General features: G+C 42.2%; 1 protein-coding gene across 1 annotated transcript; it reads right to left on the minus strand.

The window, feature by feature from the left end:
- Nucleotides 1-720: 720 nt before the first annotated feature.
- Nucleotides 721-15,485, minus strand: LOC135517657 (disabled homolog 2-like). Its single transcript, XM_064942162.1, is given in 15 exon segments — nt 721-1,373; nt 1,463-1,656; nt 3,265-3,933; nt 4,141-4,261; nt 4,912-5,415; nt 5,418-5,528; nt 6,377-6,439; nt 6,605-6,655; nt 6,742-6,768; nt 7,077-7,154; nt 7,242-7,373; nt 7,633-7,731; nt 7,885-8,024; nt 8,261-8,522; nt 15,252-15,485. Coding segments are annotated over 14 exon segments (2,397 nt in total). The 5' UTR covers nt 8,397-8,522; nt 15,252-15,485; the 3' UTR covers nt 721-1,301.
- Nucleotides 15,486-25,596: the final 10,111 nt, after the last annotated feature.

Genomic DNA, 25,596 nt, shown 5'->3' on the forward strand with positions numbered 1-25,596 from the left:
ATGTGATTTCTACATTGCAAAATTGAAAGGGACAGGTCCACAATATTATTTGAATGCATACTAGCTAGCAGTACTTTATTTAGAACATGATTTTAACTGTTGGTATATCAAACGCATAAGTCATCACATCATAGGGCAGGAACCTTGAGTCAAATTCACCCACTCATTTTTCTTAATCAGGGGCACTAAACTAAAACTCAAAAAGTACAATGTGACTTAACACATGAATGTATTAAAAAGTCAAATCATTTAAATTTAAGTGATTCTGGCAACAGCAAAAAAAATACAGGTCACAACCCATTGTATGATCAAAGTGCAAATAGTTTGGGTAATAGTAACCTAGGATTGTGTTACATTTAACCAGGTGCTTTACAGTCCGCACTCATTAGGTGAATTACCAAAGTATCTATAGGCTTATTTGGATAAGGCAAGTATGTATTAGCAACCAAAATTGCATATGAATGAATTCAGCCTTCTCAGTTTTAGATTCTGAAGACCCAGGTCCACAACTCAGTAACTGTTGGTAAATGTTACTTCATAGGTTGAATGAAACATTGCACCCCACACAAGTACATGTCTATGAAAACTTGTTTGAGTGGCCTATACTAAGACACATGAATGTTGCCCACTTTAAGCAGCCTAAGGTGAGTAGTCTAGGGATACAGTAAAACCCCTTAACATTTCCCAGAGAATAAAAATATCTAAGACACGACAAAGACATATGAACGAAATGTGTTTAATTAATAGACAGTATTTGTAGGGCCTTCCCTTCCATGTTCCTCCCTTTCGGGAATAATTTCATTAGAATACATTTCATTCAGTGGCACTGAAAAGCTAAGTGAGCTGGGAACAGAAACTAAAAACTACTACCACCGATTGGGCAAGACAAAGTCCTCCAGCTCATTCATCACCTTTACTTAAAGGCACAGACCAACTCCTTGAATTGGCTTACGAGGAAGATTTTTTTTTTTTTTTTTTAAAGATGAATGCAAACAAAAACTATTTTGCTGAAAATCTTTATTTCTCCCCCTTAAGTGTATACAAATGTGGGATATTGTTTTTCCCATCAGGAAAAGTTTGACATTTCTGGAGTGCATCTTTAAAGTGAAGGTGGTTTGGGGGAAGCTAAGTAACTGGCATCAAAAAAGGCAGGTGAGGAGTTAGTGTGTGCATTGGGGCAGGGGCAAAAAGACGCAATCATGTAGATTGTCTTGTGCTCGTTGTAGCAGCTGGTTCTGAAGATCTTATTTGGTCGTAGAGCCTTGCTGCTTATTATCTGGAACTGATGGGCAGGATGTAACTTAGGCAAAGGGGTTTCCAAAGGGGTCTCCGAAGGGATCCGAGACACCAGTGGCCTGGGCAACAGGAGTGTTCTGTCGGAAAAAACAGTGATACAAAGCAGTACATTGTCAATTGCTTGGCTTTTGATAGGATTCATTGCGATACGAGTCTGTTTCCATACCATTGCTAGGAGTGGTGCTCCAAAGGCATTAGGAGTTGCAGTGCCAAATGCATCATCAAATAGGCTCTGGTTGAGACCTGTTGCTGCTGTTGGAGCCAGGGCTGGATTTGGGGCAAAGGCATCCAGGAGCCCTGGAACGGGGGCCGCTGCAGAAGACATGGGAGCAGCTTGCCGTGGGGCCGGTTTGGGTGAGTCTAAAGACAGACAGGAAAGAAACAGGTGGATCAAAAATACATTTCACAGATACAATACCAGTCAAAAGTTGACACAATTCAAGGGTTTCTATTTTTACATTGTAGGATAATAGTATAGACATCAAAGCTATGAAATAACACATTTGGAATCATGTAGTACAGTGTTAAATCAAACTATATTTGAAATTCTTCAAAGTAGCCACCCTTTTCCTTGATGACAGCTTTGCACACTCTTGGCATTCTCTCAACCAGCTTCATGAGGTAGTCATCTGGAATGCATTTCAATTAACAGGTGTGCCTTGTTTTTTCCTTCTTAATGCATTTGAGCCAATCAGTTGGTAGTGGTGGTAAACCGAATATGGACTTGGTCTTTTACCAAATAGGACTATATTATGGCAAGAACAGCTCAAATAAGAAAAGAGAAACGACAAGCAATCATTACTTGAAGACATGAAGGTCAGTCAATCCGGAAAATGTCAAGACCTTTAAAGTTCCTTCAATTGCAGTCGCAAAAACCATCAAGCACAGGAAAGGAAGACTCAGTTACCTCTGCTACAGAGGATAAGTTCATTATAGTTACCAGCTACAGAAATTGCAGCCCAAAATAAATGCTTCAGAGTTCAAGTAACAGCCACATTTCAATAACAACTGTTCAGAGGCGATTGTGTGAATGGTCGAATTGCTGCAAAGAAACTACTGCTAAAGCACACCAATAAGGCTTGCTTGGGCCAAGAAACACGAGCAATGGACATTAGACGTGGAAATCTGTCCTTTGGTCTGATGACCAACCTCAATGTCTTTGTGAGACAGTAGGTGAACGGATGATCGCCGTATGTGTGGTTCCCACCATGAAGCACCGAGGTGTGATGGTGCTTTGCTGGTGGTTTATTTATTCAGCAGCAAGACGCCATCCCATCCGTTTTGCACTTAGTGGGACCATTTGTTTTCAACAGGACAATGACCAAACACACCTCCAGGCTGTGTAAGGGCTATTTGACTAAGAAGAAGAGTGATGAGTGCTGCATCAGATGACCTAGCCTCCACAATCACCCAACCTCAACCCAATTTGGATGGTTTGGACCACAGAGTGAAGGAAAAGCAGCCAACAAGTGCTCAGCGTGGGAAGGGAACTCCTTCAATGCTTTTCCAACAGTCTTCCGGGTGAAGCTGGTCAAGAGAATGCCAAGTGTGCAAAGCTGTCATCAAGGCAAAGGGTGGCTACTTTGAAGAACCTTAAATACATTTATGTAATACTTTTGGTTACTACATGATTCCATATGTGTTTCATTGTTTGTCTTCAATATTATTCTACAATGTAGCAAATAGTCAAAAATAAAAAACCTTGAATGAGTAGGTGTACAAACTTGACTGTTACTGTACATCAAAAACCATCCTGTAACCCAAGCCATAGACTTCACTGTGCTACCGTCCAGGAAAACGGTACCGGACCATGTTATTTTTTACACATTAAGGTCTACACCCGTTGTATTCGGCGCATGTGACAGATTTTTATTTAACTTGATATTTTCTGGGGCTAGATGATAAATAGGTATTGGGGTAATCTCCTACAGATTTGATAGGATTTTGAAATTCCAAAACCACCATTACCATTGGCAACCGCTGAAATCTGACTCTGAATTTCAAAGTCGTCGTGATCCGCAACCTCCTGGAGCATGCCCACTTTGCTGGAGAAGTACTGGGCAAATGCGCCATCCCCATTAGTGCTGGGGGCGGCTCCAGGAGCCTGCTCCCCCTTCCTGGCCGGGATGGCTGGAGGTTTGGCTATCTGGAAGTCCTTGAACATGTCCTTCCCACTCTTCTTCTCCTTCTCCCCTCCCAGGGGGTCCAGAGCCGTGAAGGCACTGGGTTCTACCTTGGCTGGGGCCTCCTTGATTGGGGGCCGGGGTGGTGGCCGGGGTGGACCTTGTGGCATACCCTGTGGAGGGCCTCCCATCATGGCATAAGGGCCTGGTTGGAAGGGGTTAGCCATGGGAGGCTGGCCCCAGCCAGGTGCAACCATGGGCCCTGCAGGAGCAGGCTGTCCCCAAGCCTGGGTGACCGGCTGGGCCCCATACGGGGATGGAGCCTGCTGGCCCCAGGGGGCCGGGGGTATAGGAAGGGCACCAAAGGCAGCTGGCTGGGGGAAGGTGGTCTGGGGGTTGTGGAGTGTTACCCCTCCTGGCATGGTGAACATGGAAGGTCCTGGTGCTGGGACTCCCCACGGTGATGTGGTTGTGCCATGAATGGTGACTGAAGGGGGACCCAACTGCAATGCTCCTGGAGGACAGAGAAGAGGATAAGGTGACCTTTTCATTTAGGTATAATAGGTAGACTGAATAGAACTTAAAACGCAATCTAGTTTGCCTCAAAGGCAGCATAGCTAAAGGATGATTTGCGCCAATGCCGATTTAAGCTAACCAATTGTTTCGCTTCAACACAACATGGGTTCTCACTATTTGGAGCCAATGACGCCACTAGTCTTACCCAGAGCTGCTATGGGAGAGGTGGTCGGACTGTTGAAGAGGTCATCAGAGGCAGATGAGCAGTCAGGCTGACTGAGAGCAGCATATGGGTCGGTCCCAAACAGGTCATTGGCAGGAGGAGACTGGTGGTCAAACCGCAAATAAGGCAACCAAATTTACTACAGGGATATTGAACAATTGACTATCCAGCGAGGGCCAGTAAACAAGGGGAAACTGTAGTGAGCACTGAATTAATGGCAAGGTTTATATGGATGATAATGCGGTTGAAAAACGATATCATACTTATATACTGTATTCACATTAATATGAACCTTTAAAAAACACATCCCTAATAATACTTAAAAAGACAAACACCAACACTTACCTCCACACCTCACTGAAGCATGAATGTTAAGACAAGGAACATATAAATAGATAGCAACAGGAGATAAAGTGGTTACAGTCAAGCAGAGAGGTTGTTAATCTCCAGGGACAAGCAGGTTAGAGAAGCCATGTGAGCACCACTACATGCAGTTACATTAGAAACCCATACCAGTTCCAGTTGTATCCCCAGAGACAAAAACACCAACCCTAACATCCTTGTACCAAAACCATGTTGGTAAAGACAAAACAGTGCAATGCTACCTGTTGGAATAGAATATGCCAGCATGGTATCCCAGTGCTGTGAAAGGGGGTTGTTGTTAGAAGACCAATTATGGTTTGGGGAGGTGGTGTGCAGACAGACTCATTCTCAGACATGCAGCAACATTATAGGACCTCTATGGAGCTTCACCTTGGCACTCCTCCGACCTCGTCCAGTCTTAGTGCTCTGTGGAGGGGGGCTTATCACAACCGAACCATCCTTGCTAGGACCCACAGGGGCAGGGAGTTGTAATGACGTGATGTTCGATCCACAAAGGAGAGGACTTTTCCCAGAAACGTCAAGAAAGGGGTTCTGTGGTGAGTGCACAGATCCCAAACCATTCTGGACAGGAACCCTGCTCTCTTCTGTCATCACCCCACCTAGTGGCCACTGGCCATTACTGAGAGCCAGGATCATGTTCCTATTGGACAACCCGCTCAATTGCTGACCGAAGTTGTCAGAGTCTTCTGTAAGACCAACTCCGCTCTTGATTGGCCTACCCAAGAAGTTAACAGAGCTTTCTTGGTTGTGATTGGTGGAGGGGGCTGAGATCAGAGAATGGGGGGGTGCTGATTGGGCAAGGGGGTCATTGCCAAAAGGGTCCGTGTCTGGGGTTGGAAAGAAGTCAAACGTGGAGGAGAAGGGGTTCTCTGTCTGGGGGTGCCCCAAGGGTTAGGTGTACAGGAGGTGAAGGGATTTCCCTTTATACAGTTCTGATTGCTGTCAACCTCGGCAGACAGATCCAGCAATAGAATATCACTAGTCTCCTGGTTATCAAGGGAGGGAACGAGAGGGAGAGAGAAAAAAATAAAAATCTGTTGCGCTGAAAGAGAGAAGCAACTGTTAACACAGCTAAATGAATAACAAATGACATGAGAAGACTGTTTGATTGATAAAGCAACAGTGGTGATAGCTAAACAAACATTTAAAACAGGATTCAGAAACTCAACTGTAGGAATGTGCTTTGTCAAGGCACCCGCCTTTGTGTCCGAGGGATTACAAGCATTATTCGGAAGGTGTTGCCATTTAAGATATAGCCAGGATTTGACCTTTGTAATCAATCAAAACTACCTCAAGTTAATAAACATACACTTATTACAGACAGACCTTTACAGAGTTGAGTTTGAGAGCCCTGTATGACATAAGATGGATTGGTTTAAGGGGTGAAGTTACGCAGCGAAGCTATGGTTTTGGGCAAAAGACTGGCATACATCCACAAGGTAGAACAAAACATCTATGGCCGAGGGTAAGACAGATAGCTAGCACCTGAGAGGAACTTTACCAGAGCTTGAGTAGTCAAAGCCACATGATTATAACATTGGGGGGAAAAGATCATCGTTTGGAATAGGAAAGGGTGCAAAAAGCCTCAAATTTAAAATAAAATACCAGCAAGGTAATTTGTCCATTCTGTCCAAAAAGTTTACTTCGAAGGCACGCGTGGCATATAACAATTGCCAACCATTGGCCCTATCCATGTGTAAAGTCTGTTATGAGCATTTCCCCCAGCTCTAGCACGTAAGCCTTTTCACATTATGAGTATATTCCCAGAAAAAAATATATATATTCCCATAATAATGTGTGCACATCCAGTGAACACAACAGCAGGCTAACTTACTGTAGGAGAGTGGATGTCTGGGGGGGTGGACATATCACCAAACAAATCCAGCTGTTGCACCTCCTAAACAAAAAACATATCCATTTTAAGCATCTTAAAAATACTGGATGTACCATAAAATGACTCAACAGCACATCTACTAGTAGACACTTGTGCCTGGAGAATCCTCTTCTGCATCTACTTTGCACTCTTACATGTATGACTCCAATATCTTAAAAAAACACTTACTTTGGCAGCGCCAGCCTGGCCATCGATACTGAGCAAGGCATCACCACCATTCTGTAAATGAAAACACAGCAGTAGGAGGTCAAGGATGCAGTACGTTGCAGATGAAGCTTAGTTAGCCAACATACACAGGCACTTACCTCAGCTACCGCATTAGTACTCCCACCCTGAAAAGATATTGCAAGAAGAGAAACATGGTGAATATTCCCATTGGAGGAATGTAATATGTTCTCCATTTACTTATTGGAAGCGATTTGTGTGCGATGAGTCATCTCATCGGTATTGCAATGAAAGCATGGTTCGTGGTGCAGGACTAATGAAGCACTAGGGGGCAGGGTTGACTACAAAGTTCCATCACATGACCAAAAATGTTTGGAAACAGGGCTGTACTACCAGAACATAGAAAAACATTTTCAAAAGAATTTTTTTAAATTTATGGCATGCCCTAATGAACAACCCCACCATAGTTATTTACCTTCTGTGAAGCCTCTGACTTCTTCACGTTGAAGATGACCTGGAATAGATCCTTTAGGTCAATGACCAGGGGCTCTGCCTATATGGAGAGGAGATGAATGGAAAAACAGTCAGACAAGCAACTACTTGCAATCGAACAATCTACGTGTGTCCCCATGCGTCTTACCTGCTGGCCAGTCTTTATGGCGAAGAACTGGTGCTGTCCCTCGGCCCCACACACGTAGCCGAAGGCCCTGTTATCCGTTACGTCTCTGGCGATGAATGAGATCTTATTCACCATGTGCTCGTGTTCTATCACCTGAGAGGGAGAGGAGAGAACCGATTTTAAAAAGTCGGCCTTCAATAACTTCATAATATAAACACTTGCATTTAGGCCAACATGGAACCTACTCGACTGAGCGCATGTCCTGTGTTTACCTTTTGAAATTGTCTCTACAATTCTCTATTATAGGAATTGTAGTTGTAAAGGTTGGTAGTAAAGTTGATACTCCCCAGCCACTGTGACAGGATTTAGATAGAGGGATGAACTGTGGATTAGAAAGTCAAACTGTTCTCACCCCTGTTTTCTCATCAATGAGCTTGATGCCTGACATGGATATGTTGACCCAGATCCTTTGCTTGTGTTTGCCCTGGGACCGAGAAGCTATTGCCATGCCCTGCGAAGACCACACAATGACATACTAACAGACAGCTCACCACCATATGCACACCCAGAGACAAATTACCATAGACAACAGACTAACAAAAATCATATTCAATTTCCTCTTCACTAACGTGCACTGTAGCATCTGCATCCTAATATCTGGTACCTTGAGTTTCATCATGGAGTCCTGGCTCATCTTGTCCCCTCGGGCCTCTGGAACATAGTCGATGCCGATCAGCTTGGCCTTGTACCGCACACCATCACCCTGGAACCTTGACAGCAGGTACTCATCAGTCTTCTCTGGAGCTGGGCAAAGGGAAGGAGAGAAAAGTGAATCATTGGATCGATTGTCACTTTGTCTGGTTGAGAATGCCATTTATAATTCATGACGTAGCCTCAACCATCACACCACAAGACGCATGGAAAGCAAGATGTAAAACTAGACCAAAGGTAAAGTCTGACTCCTCAAAAAAAGTATGTTCTGCCCATAACACCAAATCCCTTACGTGGGGTAAGAGGGAGACGCCCCTTGCATATAGTACCTTTCTTCTTCTCTTTCTTAAAGGGGGTCTTGGCTGGTGCTGTGGAGGGTGTGGTGGGAGGGCTGGTTGTGGAGGCGGGGGTGCTGGAGGGGGCAGCCGGGACCACGGGTGCAACACTCTCCATTTCAGTAGACATGGTGGGGTAGGGGCTTGCCTTACTGGAGTCAGGACAGGTAAACCAAATCAGATGGCAGCTCCTTGTTCAGACTAGGGGGTCGACTCAGCAAAGAGACTCAGTACTAGCACATGCTCCGTTATGTGCCTGTAGGAGGGAGAGGGAGAAATATAATGCAACCTCTGATGTTAGAGCACCTGTCCAGTGAAAATGTCACTAAAAAACTCGTACCCAAACAATGTTGTTGACTCGTATGGTCAAAGCATAAAATTAAATATCAGTCTAATCGCATTAATATTGTTAATGAAAGGCATATGGCCACAGCATTCCGACACAGAAAGCTGCTTTTTAACATATTAAAGCGACAATATTCACAAAAGCGAGTCAGATCTGCCACTCATTGAAAGCGTGTCTAAGAAGTGGTAGCTCTGTTCTATGCTTCCCATTCTAAAGTTTAGTTGAAGTCTTTTACACCAGCTTCAAAATACTAGATTTTCATTTATGGCAAATATATTTCACAGTGGTTTAGATGGTACAATGATCCTCTACAAAATACTTGCTTGTTTTGTCCCAAACTGAAAAAAGGCAAACTAGAATTTGAGCAACTGGGAAATGGCAGGGCGATTTCTGCATAGTGCATCTATTTTTTTTTTAATTCAGAAAGAAAAGTATCACTCATTACTAATTATAGGTCATATTTCATAGAAATCAGGAAACACTGGACAATTACTTTAAGCTTTTGGAAAATGTATATAAAGTAGGAAATTAAATTTCACATAACTTGTTTACAAAAACATGTGATAAAAAAAGACATTACAGCTCCAAACATTTTAAAGATTAACAGCTTCTGCTGGCTTCCGCTACCTGAAATTGTTCCCTAAAAGGTTGTGAGCATCGTAAAAAGTAAAATCCCTATAAAGATCCACAATGAGGAGCCATGACCCAGTACCTCGTTCTTACTAACCACCCATCATATTGAAGCCTTGCTGTAACCCATTGATAGCCATGCATTTAGGGATGTGAGGTGATTCAACTCTGTGGGGTCTTTAATTAAGACAATGTGTGCGAGAAAGGAACACCTGGAGGGCATCAGAAACAGCTGTGCAACTAGCCAGGGACACACACTTCCTCTTTCGAACAGTGCGTGTTGTCAGTCATGTGATTCACATAGGGCAGAGGCCCTGTCCAGTCCAACTCTAGGCTGTCATAAAGATCTTAGGGTGAGAGGCTGGGTGTTAAAATTAAAGCTGTTCCATGTAACCTACAGTGGCTTGAGAAAGTACTAAACCCCCTTGGCATTCTTTCTATTTTGTTGCCTTAATTTACACAACATGCCTATCACTTTGAAGCGAAATGTATTATGAAAAACAAGACAATACATAAAACTACTCACACCCCCAAAAGCAACACTTTGTAGTGCCACCTTTCTCAGCAATTACAGCTGCTTGTCTCTTGGGGTGTCTAAGCTTGGCACATTTAGCTACTGGGATTTTTGCCCAGTCAAGGCCAAACTGCTCCAGCTCCTTCAAGTTGGATGGCTTACGCTGGTGTAGAGCAATCTTTAAGTCATACCACAGATTCTCAATTGGATTGAGGTCTGGGATTTGACTAGGCCATTCCAAGGCATTTAAATATTTCCCCTTAAACCACTCGTTGTTTTAGCAGTATGCTTAGAGTCATTGTCCTGCTGGAAGGTGAATCTCCATCCCAGTCTCAAATCTCTGGAAGACTGAAACAGGCTTCCCTCAAGAAATTTCCTGTATTTAGCGCCATCCATCATTCTAACAAGTTTCCCAGTCCTTGCCGATTAAAAATATCCCCAAAGCATGATGCTGCCACTACGCTTCACTGTGGGGATGGAATTCCCGGGGTGATGAAGTGTTGGGTTTGCACCAGACAGTTTTCCTTGATGGCCAAAAAGCGCAATTTTAGTCTCATCTGACCAGAGTACCTTCTTCCCTATGTTTAAAAAGTCTCCCACATGCCTTTTGGCGAACACCAAACGTGTTTGCTTATTTATTTTTTGGCCACTTCCATAAAACCCAGCTCTGTGGACTGTATGGCTTAAAGTGGTCCTATGGACAGATTAGCCAATTTCCACTGGAGCTTTGCGGCTCCTTCAGGGTTCTGATTGGCTTCTGATTAATGCCCTCCTTGCCTGGTCCATGAGTTTTGGTGGGCGGCACTGTCTTGGCAGGTTTGTTGTGGTGCCATATTTTTTAATAATGGATTTAAAATTATGCGCCGTGGGATGTTCAAACTTTCTGATATTTTTTAATAACCCAACCCTGCTTTGTACTTCAACTTTGTCCCTGACCTGTTTGGAGAGCTCCTTGCTATATGCACGCACCACTTTTACATAAAAAAAATGTTTACTTGTTTTGTAAAATTTCACTTCAACAACTTGGACTATTTTGTGTATGTCCATTACATGAAATCCAAATAAAAATCATTTTAAATTACAGGTTATAATCAAAAAAAAAGGGAAAAACACCAAGGGGGATGAACACTTTTGCAAGGCACTGTAAGTCAGGAAACTATGCTCGAGTATAATCCATTGTGAATAACATTGCTCCTCGTTCAGTGTAGTGAAGACAGTAAGAGGCAGAGTGAGCCATGAGAGTGAACCAATATATTATGTTAAAGGAACACTCAGCCATTCTGGTTTTAGAGAACATAGTGACAGCTTCTTAGGAAGTCACACTCAGCTTGGGTCACCCTATCTGAGGCTAAAAGACAGCTGGATACCACCACACTGTCCATCTGTGTGCAACTTGGTCCTCTGGTTATGGTAGGAGACAACATCTGCTATTAACAACTATAGCCACAGTTCATTATTACTAACACTATCACAGCTGTAACTAGGCCTTCATGAAAAAGACAGAAACCGAGCACAGAGTAGCCTACAGTAAAATATAAAGTCAGTGGCCGACCAGTACTGTAAACTGCAAGAGGAGACTTGACTGCTAACACAGAGCTCTGGAACAATCAACACTCACAGCTGGATTAGGGAACAAAATGGCTTCTTTCTGAGAGAGAACAAGAGAAACACTACAACAGCACATTATAAAAACCACCATAGGTGGATTTCAGCAGCTAAACGCTAAGCATTTATTTTCCATATGACACATACCTTCAGGGGCACTTGCAGATGCTGCGTAGATTGCCGCACTACTGGAAATTAGCCTTGACTGATTATGGCAGAGGAGAGCAAAGGTAGGGAGTGAACAAAGGTTGAGCTATTAAATGAAGTTAATCTTACGCTACCTGGTTGGTGTTTAAAACTGGCCATACGCTCCAGTAATCTCATAACACACAGGACAACATGACAGTAGAGCGTGCAATCCACCCTCAGCAGCTGTAGTCTAAAACCTTAAAAGGGTGAGAAGACTACAGTGCAAAGGATTGACTATGTATAGTAATGTCCAAGAATGTGACCGAGGCAGGATCGAGAACATAGGCCTGCTAAACTCTATTTCTATAAAATAAAGTGTAACTCAGGAATAATGAGACAAACAAGATCAAGAACCAATGTTGCCTCAGTTTTTCAGCACTGAGCAAATTTCAGGTCTGTGGAGTACAAACTTCCAGCTATAACTTTTGCCAATTCGGCTACTTCATCACAATGTAGGCCTACCAGTGGCCTATTATCAAAACAATGGAGAAAATGCATCCCATAACAGTTTTACATGGAAATAGCTGTTCTATCACTCTGCCTCCAGTAGAAGCCAATGTGTGGTGTTAAAGCCCGTCTCAAAATACAACACTGCCCCTTTAAGACACAAAATAAATGCTCTTTAGACTTGCTTTTCAAAGATGCCTAGAAATGTACACGTTTTGTGCTCTTGTAGGAAGCAATCGCTCCCCTATTGCTGACTACAAATGATCTAAAACTTGATGAATAACTCAAACTAAAAGGATATGAACAAAATGAGCACACGTGGCTACATGCCAGTCTCGCTTGGATCTCAAAGCAAGCATCATTGGAATTTAAACCTAATTGTCTGTAAGTCACTCTGGATAAGAGCGTCTGCCTAATAGTGCCTAAAATGTAAATGTTATGCCGCATAGGTCTGTGTAGAGTACGGGCTGAGTTGTGCGTGTCAGTGCAATAGTATCCTACTCCGATGTGTTCGGCCTACAACAAATTCTCTTGCATAGTTACTTTTGGTATGTTGCAATGAAAGTAGCTATTGATTTGATCACAATTGCCACAGTGAAGGGAAACGTTGATCACTTTCTCGAGTTTCCCCTGTTGACGCTAGAAAGTTAAGTGAAATTCAATCTGGTGCGTTTCTCCGTGGGCTGACATTTCTTCTGCGCGGCAGTCTCGGGCTACTGCTCGCCCGCTTACTAGCGGAGCTTAGAGAGAACATTTCCAAGATCCTCATGTATGACACAGCTCCAGCTGAATTCCCGCCACTCTACATAGAGGCCTCTTGTAGTCCTCTCAGGGTCAGTCTGGGGGGGGGTACTCAAAAACAAACAGTCCACTTCCTGAAAACAAGTACAAAGCTGACAGTCCACAAGCTCTTGTAAAAACCAGTGTAGTTAACATTAACGTTCCTCGTCAGGTAAATTCCCCTCTGATGACTGGTAGACACATTAGCATTTAAACTACAGTGGGAGACTGGAAGCTGTTTCAACAATAGTCACAGCAGCCCCTTAAGTACCCTTTTTCACACTACTGTGCCAACCTGAACATTTATTTTCACATAGTCCTGAACAGGACAGTTCCAGCCACTACAGGGGATGCATAACCAGCCCAGTACGCATTTCTTTGGTGAAAAGCCTTAGATGAAATGATTATATAATGACTGTCCTCAGTCCCAGTTGTCCTCAAGCGATTCGACTAGTCCATATTCTATTAAGATAAGAAATAAGCTCTTGGGGACATTTAGTGCATCAGGCCTGTATGTCAATATCACCTTTAACCATTAAATCAGTGATATAATAATAGCACTTACAAACGGCCATTGGAGAAGTATGCAGCTCTTCTAAACCAAACTAATTTCAGCATGTAAAAGTCAGATGACATGCTTTGCAGAGCTACAGTGGCAAATGTTGATCTAACATCTTGCAAATCAAGTTTATAATTGCACGCACACTTAAAACCACAGCCAAATCTTGCTCTGCCAGCAATCATTTGCATTATATGGCTTGCATCACAAGAGCAACAGCACTAAGACAATAAAACGTTCATGCATTGGTTTCTGCTATCAGAGCAAGCAGATTTTTGTCGACCTTGAACACACCAAAGTGCATTCAAGGTCTACAGAAATGACTAGAACAGTTTTCCAGTCATCATATGATAGCTGGAGACAGGGTTTGATTGCATCCCCCACTTTAAGACACATGTAACCTTTGGGCCTATCGGTCACCGAGTAAATGTTCTCACACTTTACATGTACATTTACATTTAGTTTACCGGGCCTCTATCACAGAGGAAACAATTATGTTCCTAATAGCTGATAAGTTATCAGATAAAGCAGAGAGGGTTTCCTTTCCAAACCAAATGACTGACTAGATAACTAATCAGATCCCAGATAGCACCACATGACTGATTGGGTCATCTGTGGATCACAACACACCACAGTGTTTGTGTGTCAAGTCAAAATCCCAAGTAAATGGGCAAGAGGATTATTGGGATACTGTCAGCCAGGGTTGACAGGCTGAACTACCTTTCGGGTGGTGGTTACATTAGTCACATGATGCTAGCTGCTCAGTAACTATCATGGACTGACAGTCCCAGTGACTTTGCTCTAATAAGAGGCCGTATCAGCAACTTCAGAAAAAAGCTCATTAAAACAACTTCCCAATGTCAGCATGACTAACTAGCCTGACAGTAACTGCAGGTAGAGACTGCCCCTAATCTAAGGACAGACAAAAATCATTGGCATCTCCTGAGCGAATACTCAATGCCACAGCTTTAAAAAAGTTGAGAAGGACTAGCCAGCAGCATGGCTATTTGTAATTAGGCATTTTAAACCAGCCAGGGGGGGCAACTTTCCAAACACTAGATGGTTAAGCTACATCAAGAACACCTACCATCTTTTGGATTCTTCAGGCATCTTCAACTAGTTAGGCTGAAGCCATACACTTTTTTAAAAGAAAAAATTTACACTAAGTCAACAGAATGGCTGCAAAAAGGGAGAGATGTCCCAATCCTGGGCGTTGTGTTGCTTCATTAGACGGAAAAGTCAAGTTCTATTCAGCACATCTGGAGGAGATCAGGGCATGAATCAGACACTCAATAGGATGGTGAAATACCACAACTGCAGCCTAGACCCACTGTGGATACAGACAGTGGCCGAGGCTACAAAGACTACATTCCGACACCGCCAGGCAGCTGTATACTAGGGATACTAACAAATGCTGTTAGTATATGACTAATGAGCTATGGCATTTCATATACACGCAAATAGCCAGTTATGAAAAGGATAAATATGGTTGCGCAATGCAAAGAGACCATGATAACCCATTTTGGTAGGCCCATGAAGACGGCCTTGTTTAACCGATAAACATCTTAGGTCCCAAAAACACGATTTAAGCGTAGTTTAAATATTAAACAAGTTGTCCCGGAAAAAAAGAAAAATCTGTTACTCAGCTGAAGTATCTTTTCAGAAAGCTACAATAGCGACCTCCCACAATTACCTAGCACTAAACCATTACCTTAGCGACGTGTGCATAGCGCGCACAGCTGGATCTAATGGAAAAAAATCATGGGGGCTTCTTGGATTTGTTTGATCCAGCATGTAAAATAACTCCAAATGTATGAATTTCTAATTTAAAGTGAACCATTCCGTGACAGCGAAACACAAATAGCCTTCCCTGCCTGTGAATTTGTGGATGCGAAAGAATGTGGATGTCACGTACCGTTAACAAGCGCTCCAGACAGAATTCTTCATATTCGAGGTTTCTCTTCCAGTGTTCTGAATGTTATTCAAAAGCTATCTAGACCGGTCGACACGTCTCCTATCCTCTATGAAGGTTGACTCAAACACCGCTTTTTCAGAGATGTGTTGGAATCAGATGTTTTCCGCTAAGAAGTGCCCCAGAACGCGCCGCTATGTGGTGAATTGGTGACTCCCCTACCGCGTACAGAGCTCCTTCTACCTCCCAATTTAACCCCTAGCACGCCAGAACGTCAGGAGGCACGTTGCGCCTGTATAGGCCGCACAACTACACCAATCAATGATGAGACCAATAGTAACCCTTATTTCATCCACCATAACCTGCAGTTCGACGGGTTTAGGGTCATGAAATATTGTGTGGACGAAGGGCATTTGGGTGGCGGGCGGGTTGAATAAAGATAAAACAACACATTAGAAAACCATACATGTATCATTCTTGTGTAATTTATATTGATACCCTAAAATAATGAAATAAAACTAAATGTAGCCTTTCTGGCATAAGTGCATATGCCTAAATCTTACTGTATGTGCGCCAAATATGCCAAACACCAAATGTTTTTGGGAATGGGGAGAAAAAGTTCATGTTGGAGGTAATAACGACAATGTCAGAGTTTAAGTTGATAAGAGAAAAGCTGCAAAATGGATAGTTAAAAATAAAGAGAAGAGAGGGCCAGAAAAGTAATGTTTGAGAAAGATTTGGTTCAAATGCGCCTATGGCACTTCAACCGTAGCCTACTATGCAGATTAGTTAAATGGAAACTGATATCTGGACACTGACTGTACGTCTATAACCTCGAACATAGCTTTAATGTTAAGTCCATCACAATTAAGCATTTCTTGCAGTTTATTGATACACCAAATGTAGGCAAAATGTTGACTCGGGAACAGGAGGAGAGAAAATTTATGTATTTATTTCAGCATCTTGAGAGAATGCTCATGCAAAGTTAGATGCCATATGTAGAGGTGTTATCTTTATCAGCATCATTAGTTGATAGTAAGTTAATACAACCACATACAATATGTTTCCAAGCCCAACTGAAATCTTATCAGAAACATGTTGGGTCGTTCTCACAGCTTTCTATGTCCTTACAACCGGTCAAACTGATGTCATTAGGACATTTTGCAATGAAAATTTTTCCCGTTTTTTTTTAAATTAAGCTATTGCGTTTTCTCCCCGGTCCCCAAATCTCTTTGCCCCCCGAAAGAAGCAGAGACGACAGAACAAACTTTACCTATTTGAACTCCACTGAAGCAAGGGTTTGTTTAGTATTCTAGGGAAACGTATAATGACAGAAGAGAAGCTGCATGTATCTAATTATAGACTAGTTGATTAACAAATAGCCTACGAAAATGTTGGAAATTATAAGCAGAAACATATCTAAATCAGTTTTTTTTAAATATCCTGCACCCCCTGTCAAAAAAATCCTTCTGCTATCTCTGACTGTAGCCTACAGCACATTTTCAATTTTAGTTGCATGTATATCACTATGCTTTTACAACTCACATCAAACATACTTTCAACCTGCTTTTGCCTTGCGCTTTATAAAAATCTGTGGGCCATGTTACTTAGCTATGGGATCTATGTAGCCTAAGCCTATAGGAACATGATCCGATATTTCCTGATGTTCTTTGCAGATTAAAAAATAAATATTTTGCCCACTGCACTTCCCTAGGTTTGTTTGACCCAGATTTAGTAGGCTTATAGTAGGCTAAAGACAAACATTATAAATGCAATTTACAGTAAGACAACATATTTCAGTAAGACATGCTGCTTAGAGTAAAATTTGTCAAAACCTCCATCAGACGAAAAAGAAGAGGATGACAAAAGTATTTCCTTTTCAACCTTGCACCTATTGTTCACAATGGGTATGATGACAGTAGAATGTGTTAGTGGATGTGTCCTTGCTTGCATACTTTCATGCATGTGTGCTTCCACATGTGTGTTTACATGCATGTGTGTGTGCTAGTGGTCAGCTGTTTGTTTACCCGCACCCGGCAGCAACTGCTAATAACCCATCTGCAACGCCCGACTATGTGTGATGTTTGATTAAGTTCAAATCTGAGGCCACCCAATCCTAACCCAATAATATAGAAAACGTGCTATAGGCTAAATCAAAATCAAATCAAATTATATTTGTTAAATACCCCAGAATACAACCTTAACGTGAAATGCTTACTTACAAGCCCTTAACCAACAGTGCCATTAAGAAAAATAAGAGTTAAGAAAACATTTACCAAAAAAAAGAAAGAAAAGAGCAACAATAAAATAATAATAAGGAGGCTATATACTCGTCAATGTGTGGTACAGATTAATCAGGTAATTGGAGTAATATGTACATGTAGGTAGGGGTAAAGTGACTATGCATAGATAATAAACAGAAGTAGCAGCAGTGTAAGAAAAAGGGGAGGTTTAATGCAAATAGTCTGGTTAGCCATTTGATTAGCTGTTCAGCAGTCATGGCTTGGGTGTAAAAGAAGCCGTTTGGACCTAGACTTGGCGCTCTGGTGCCACTTGCTGTGTGGTAGCAGAGAGAACAGTCTATGACTAGGGTGGCTGGATTCTTTGGAAATTATTAGGTCCTTACTCTGACACCGCCTGGTATAGAGGCCTGGTATAGTGGCAGGAAGCTTGGCCCCTGTGATGTACTGGGCAGTACGCATCAACCTCTGTAGCCCTTGCGGTTGGAGGCCGAGCAGTTGCCGTACCAGGTGGTGATGCAACCAGTCAGGATGCTTTCGATGGTGCAGCTGTAGAACCTTTTGAGGATCTAAGGGCCCATGACAAATCTTTTCAGTCTCCTGAGGGGGAATAGGCATTGTCGTGCCCTCTTCACTACCGTGTTGGTGTGCTTGGACAATGTTAGTTTGTTGGTGACGTGGACACCAAGGAACTTGAAGCTCTCAACCTGCTCCACTGCAGCCCCGTCTATGAGAATGGGGGCGGGCTCCGCTCTCCTTTTCCTGTAGTCCACAATCACCTTCTTTGTCCTTATCACGTTGAGGGAGAGGTTGTTGTCCTGACACCACACGGTCAGGTCTCTGACCTTCTCCCTGTAGGCTGTTTCATCGTTGTCTGTGATCAGGCCTACCACTGTTGTGTCATCTGCGAGCTTAATGATGCTGTTGGAGTCGTGATTGGCCTCACAGTCACGGGTGAACAGGAAGTACAGGAGGGGACTAAGCACGCTCCCCTGAGGGGCCCCCATGTTGAGGATCAGCCTATCAGATGTGTTGTTGCCTACACTTACCACCTAGAGCAGCCCTTCAAGAAGTCCAGAGGGAGGTGTTTAGTCTCAGGGTCCTTAGCTTATTGATAATATTTGAGGGCACTATGGTTTTGAACGCTGAGCGGTAGTCAATGAACAGCCTTCTCACGTAGGTGTTGGTTTAATCGAGATAGGAAAGGGCAGTGTGGATTGCAGTAGAGATTGCATCATCTGTGGATCTGTTGGGGCGGTATGCATTTGGAGTGGGTCTAGGGTTTCTGGGATAATGGTGTTGATGTGAGCCATGACCAGCCTTTCAAAGCACTTCATGGCTACAGATGTGAGTGCTACAGGTCGGTAGTCATTTAGGCAGGTTACCTAGGTGTTCTTGCGCACAGGGCCTATGGTGGTCTCCTTGAAACATGTAGGTCTTACAGACTTGGCCAGGGGCAGATTGAAAAAATAAGTGCAGACACTTGCCAGTTGGTCAGAGCTTTCTTGGTGTACACGTCCTAGTAATCCATCTGGCCCTGCGGATTTGTGAATGTTGACAAGTACTTATTAGGGCTGCAATCCCGATAACGGGATCGATATGACAACAGCCAGTGAAAGTGCAGGGCGCCAAATTCAAAGCAACACAAATCTCATAATTAAAATTCCTCAAGCATACAAGTAATTTACACCATTTTAAAGATAAAAGTATTGTTAATCCAGCCACAGTGTCTGATTTGAAAAAGGCTTTACAGCGAAAGCACCACAAACGATTATATAATATAATATATATATATAATAAATAATAATATATCCCATTTAGCAGATTATATCAGGTCACCACCAAGCCACAGAAAAATACAGCCATTTTTCCAGCCAAAGACAGGAGTCACAAAAAGCACAAATGGAGATAAAATGAATCTGTAACCTTTGATGATCTTCATCAGATGACACTCAAATGACTTCATGTTGCACAATACATGTATGTTCTGTTTGATAAAGTTTATATGCAAAAAATCTGAGTTTACATTGGCGCGTTATGTTCAGTAGTTCCAAAAACATCCAGTGATTTTGCATAGCCACATCAATTTACAGAAATACTCATTATAAATGTTGATGAAAATACAAGTGTTACACATGGAATTATAGATATACTTCTCCTTAATGCAACCGCTGTGTCAGATTTCAAAAAAGCTTTAGGGAAAAAGCAAACCATGCAATAATCTGGGAACGGCGCTCAGAAAACATTTATATATATCTGCCATGTTGGATTCAACAGAAGTTAGAAATAAAATTATAAATATTCACTTACCTTTGATGATCTTCATCAGAATGCACTCCCAGGAATTATAGTTCCACAATAAATGTTTGATTTGTTCGATAATGTCCATCATTTATGTCCAAATAGCTACTTTTGTTAGCGCGTTTGGTAAACAAATCAAAACTCACGAAGCGTGTTCACTAGTTGCAGATGAAATGTCAAAACGTTCCATTACAGTCCTTTAGAAACATGTCAAACGATGTATGGAATCAATCTTTAGGATGTTTTTAACATAAATCATCAATAAGGTTCCAACCGGAGAATTCCTTTGTCTTCAGAAAAGCAAAGGAACACAGCTCCCTCTCATGTGAAATGCACATGACCAGCCTGTGGCACTCTGCCAGACACCTGACTCATTCCCCTCTCATTCGGCTCCACCTCACAGTAGAAGCCTCAAACAAGTTTCTAAAGACGGTTGACATCTAGTGGAAGCCTTAGGAAGTGCAACTTGACCAATATCCCACTGTGTATTCGATAGGGGCTGAGTTGAAAATTGACCATCCTCAAATTTTCGACTTCCTGTTTGGATTTTTCTCTGGGTTTTGCCTGCCATATGAGTTATGTTATGAGTATAACATAACTCATATGGCAGGCAAAAACTAGAGAAAAGACAGACATCATTCAAACAGTTTTAGAAACTTCAGAGTGTTTTCTATCCAATACTAATAATAATATGCATATATTAGCAACTGGGACTGAGGAGCAGGCAGTTTACTCTGGGCACTTCTGTGCACCTTTTTATCCAAGCTACTCAATACTGCCCCTGTAGCCATAAGAAGTTAAAGGTCTTGCACACATTGGCTACGGTGAATGTGTTCACACAGTCGTTAGGAACAGCTGGTGCTCTCATGCATGCTTCAGTGTTGCTTGCCTCGAAGTACGCGTAGAAGTCATTTAGCTCGTCTGGTAGGCTTGTGTCACTTGGCAGCTCGCTGCTTGCTTCCCTTTGTAGTAGGTAATAGTTTGCAAGCCCTGCCACATCTGACAAGCGTCGGAGCCGGTGTAGTATGATTCAAGCTTAGTCCTGTATTGATGCTTTGATGGTTCGTCGGAGGGCATAGCTGGATTTCTTTTAAGCGTCCGAGTTCGAGTCCCAGTCCTTGAAAGCGGAAGTTGTACTCTTTAGGTCAGTGCGGATGTTGCCTGTAATTTACGGCTTCTGGTGTGGGTATGTACATACGGTTACTATCATTGATGCACTTATTGATGAAGCCGCTAACTGATTTGGTGTACTCCTCAATGCCATGGGATGAATCCTGGAACATATTCCAGTCTGTACTAGCATAACAGTCCTGTATCTTAGCATCTGCGTCATCTGACCTCTTCCATATTGAGCGAGTCACTGGTGTTTCCTGCTTAAGTTTTTGCGTGTAAGCAGGAATCAGGTGGATAGAATATGTTCAGATTTGCCAAATGGAGGGTGAGAGAGAGCTTGGTATGTGTCTCTGTGTGTGGAGTAAAGCTGGTCTAGAGTTTTTCCCCTCTGGTTGCACATGTAATATGCTGGTAGAAATTAGGTCAAACAGATTTAAGTTTCCCTGCATTAAAGTCCTCGGGCCACTAGGAGTGCCGCCTCTGGATGATACTTTTCTTGTTTGCTTATGGCCTTATACAGCTCGTTGAGTGCAGTATTAGTGCCAGCATTGGTTTGTGGTGCTTAATAGAAAGCTATTAAAAAATATAAATGAAAACTCTTGGTAAATATTGTGGTCTACAGCTTATCATGAGATACTCTAACTCAGACGAGAAAAACCTTGAGACTTCCTTTATATTAGATTTCGCACACCAGGTGTTATTGACAAATAGACACAGACCGCCACCCCTTGTCTTACCAGAGGCAGCTGTTCTGTCTTGCCAACGCACATAAAACCCAGCCAACTGTATATTATCCATGTCGTCGTTCAGCCACGACTCAGTGAAACATAAGATATTACAGTTTTTAATGTCCCGTTGGTAGAATTATCTTGAACAGAGGTCATCCAGTCTATTCTCCAATGATTGTACGTTGGCCAATAAGGCGGATGGTAGAGGCGAGCTACCCACTCGGCGACAAATTCTCACAGGGCACCCGGACCTGCGTCCCCTGCATCAGCATCTTTTCTTCCTGCAAATGATGGGGATTTGGACTCAGGTATCTGCAGTAAATCCTTCGAATCCGACTCGTTAAAGAAAAGATCTTTGCCCAGTTTGAGGTCAGTAATCGCTGTTCTGATATCCAGAAGCTATTTCAGTCACAAGAGACGGTGGCAGAAACATTATGTACAAAATAATTTACAAACAACTTGGAAAAACACACAAAATTAGTTAGGAGCCCGTTAAACGGCAGTCTTCTCCTCCGGCTCCATTTTGGCTCCCTAAAAACTTGAGACATCTGTGGCATTGACTCTAAAATGGCACATTTGGCCAGTGGCCTGCTTATGGAACATTTCTGTGAAAAAAAAAATTTAACTCATGAAACCAACACTTTACATGTTGCTTTTATAATTTTGTTCTGTGTGTTTCTCTTTCATCTCTGCTTCTTTCTTGGAGCAGAGACAGATGAGTACCAGGGATAAAATGCAATAACTCAAAAGAAACGGGAATGATTTTCTGTGCAAAATGTCATCAGTTTGATCATTTGTAAGTAAATAGAAAGCTGTGAAAACGACCCAACGTGATTCTGATAAGATTTCTTTTGGGCTTGGATGCATATTTTATGTTATGAAATAGCCTACTTTCAGCATTTATGATACTAATTAAGATAGTACCTCTCGGCTACAGATGGTATCTAACTGTGTATTAGCATTGCCATGTGTGCTCCCTCTCCAGCCTCTAGGTCACCAGGCTGCTCGTTATGGTGCATACCTGTCACCATCTTTACGCGCACCTGCTCGTCATCAGACTCACCTGGACTCCATCACCTCCCTGATTATCTTCCCAATATATGTCACTTCCTTTGGTACCTTCCCCAGGCATTATTGTTTCTTTTCCAGTGTATTATCTGTGTGTTGTTTGTGGTTCTTGTTTTGTATTTAGTTGTGTTTACTTATTATAACAGTCACTCCCTGAACTTGCTTCCCGACTCTCAGCACACTAGTTACAAGCATTATTTCAAGACGCTGAAGAAAATAAACCATGTTTCTCCACTCCTGTTCCTAAATATTTGAAAGTTGCTAATTAGCTAAAAAGCTAAAGTTGTCCATGATGAAATTTGAACTCACAACCAAATAGTTTCCTAACATTACTTTTCTGGACCTCCCTTCTCTTTATTTTCAACTCTCCATTTTGCAGTTTTTATCTCATTGAATTGAACTCCGTCATTGTCCTTCTTGCCTCCTTGGATCTATGTTAACTTTTTTTGCACGTTCCCAAAAGCATTTGGCGATTGGCGTGTAGGCTTTTAGGCACTCATACAGTTAGGCCCAACATTTTAGGCTTACCTGCTGATGCTAGATAGCCTCAAATAATGAATGAAAAAACTCAATGTAGCCTATAGGTATAAATTCCACAATAATTATATAATTATGATAGGCTACATTTATGGATTTTTAAGGTTTTATTTCTTTATTCAACCTGCAACTAGTGATCCTCTGGTTGACTCATAACCCGCGGTCTCTGCGGATATATAACCTCTGTGACTGCGGGTTATGAGTCAACTTGTGATGCGCATGTCCAGATTAGCCTCAGGGGACAGAGCTGTGCAGAGCAGGGGAGACAATAAGACAGAGAAAAGCCTTCCTTCCTGGCTAGTTTTCCTGTGTAGTTCTGCTGACAGAGGGTGTTATTTAGGAGGAGAAAGGGAGAAGAGCCTCTCTGAACCAGATCATTGACAAGCCAAGGAAGAACTTCTTTTCCTTTTTTCCTGTCACCTCTGGAATGCATAGCCAGTTGTTGCATCCCAAATGGCACCCTATTCCCTATAGTGCACTACTTTGGGCCAGAATCCTATTGGCCCGGGTCAAAAGTGTTCTGGTCAAGATTTGTGCACTATAAAGGGAATAGGGTGCCATTTTGGACACACCCAATCAGGCTCAGTGAAGTGGATCAGCCCGTTTCTGCTATGTTAACCCATCACATATGATACAGGGGTACTGCATTAAATGATGTGCAGCTTATAAAGGCTTCGTAAACACTACTTAAATGTGTCACAAATCATAAAGGGTTCATAAATGTAGTATAACTGTGTGACATAACCACTAATGTAAAATGTGACATAAACTTATGCTTTATAAAGCGTGGCATAAGCACCACTTATTAAAGGCTTTATAAATCATATTAAATGGAGGGGTCATAAAGCATTTATAACCTTGTCCTGAATCTTGGTAGAGCATTGCAATGCCAGGATAGTGGGTTCGATTCCCGGGACCACCCATACGCAAACATTTATGCACACATGACTTTAAGTTGCTTTGGATAAGGGTCTACAAAATTGTGTATATGATATTACTCTAAAACATTTATAGGACGACCTGACCTCTTTCCATGTTGGTTGCATAGCCAATATTAGACCTGACCTCAACAAAAGACATTTGTAGGGCCTTTTAAAATAAGTTTATATTTTTGGCCCAATTTTGTTTTTTTTGCCCAAATTCAGTTGTTTTCTCGATTTAGTTTTTTCCGGGTTTCGCTTCCCCACCAGTCTTTTCTATTTTTCCTACTTTTTAATAGAAAAACAACCAAATTTAATTTTTGTGTTCACAAAAATACTTAAACCACATCAGGGGATGACATTTAATGTCTGGGAAAAATCTAAGAAACTTTTATTTTTGAGTGTAGTTGCCCTTTAATTTAGTGTGCATGCCCTGCACTGTTGTTTGGTTGGTGGTGTTTCTGTAGCACAGTAAAGTGCGCATGTGATGAGTTCGCAAAATCAAAAGGCCACTTTTATTTATTGTAATATTAATTTGTTTGTAGTAGTTAAGTATATATATATATATATCCCATTTAGCAGACGCTTTTTGTCCAAAGCGACTTACAAGTCGGCTGGGGCCACTACTTTTACATATGGGTGGTCCCAGCGGGAATCGAACCCACGACGCTTGGCGTTGCAAGCACCATGCTCTACCGACTGAGCCACACATAATAGTTAGAATTAGTTAGAATACATAATTACCCCAATTTTTATTTAAAATACTTTCAGTGACTTTACAGCAATTGCTAGCTAGATGGCTAATTAAATTTAGCTCGCAAGCTCCGCTAAATAAAAATCCCCCTAGATACATGTCACGCCCTGGTCTATATTTATTATGTTATTTTCATTTATTGGGTCAGGCCAGGGTGTGACATGGGTTTATTTGTAGTGTGTTTCGTCTTGGGGTTGTGTGGGGTGTATAGATTGGTCTGTGGCTGCCTGAGGCGGTTCTCAATCAGAGTCAGGTGATTGTCGTTGTCTCTGATTGGGAACCATATTTAGGTAGCCTGGGTTTCACTCTGTGTTTGTGGGATTGTTCCTGTCTCTGTGTTTGTTGCACCAGTCAGGGCTGTTTCGGTTTTCCACGTTTGTTGTTTTGTATTGTTTGTGTTTAGTCAATATTAAAGATGTATCGAACGAACCACGTTGCATTTTGGTCCGATCCTTATTCCACCTCTTCGTCAGAGAAGGAGGTAGAAGAAAGCCGTTACAATACAGCCACTTCTAATAGTCAAGTCATGAGATTTGTAAATGAAAGAGGAATTTTATAATATAAGTTTCCCATCTCCCCATTTAGATTATTTCTGGCACAGCACAGAAATGATCTTATCCAGATGGTGTGACAAAGGCATTTCCTAATAGACCTGCTAACTTTCTTTGTTGTTACTTTTAAGGTTGG

The sequence above is a fragment of the Oncorhynchus masou genome, chromosome 28 (genome assembly GCF_036934945.1).
Source record: "Oncorhynchus masou masou isolate Uvic2021 chromosome 28, UVic_Omas_1.1, whole genome shotgun sequence".
Lineage (NCBI taxonomy): Eukaryota > Metazoa > Chordata > Actinopteri > Salmoniformes > Salmonidae > Oncorhynchus > Oncorhynchus masou.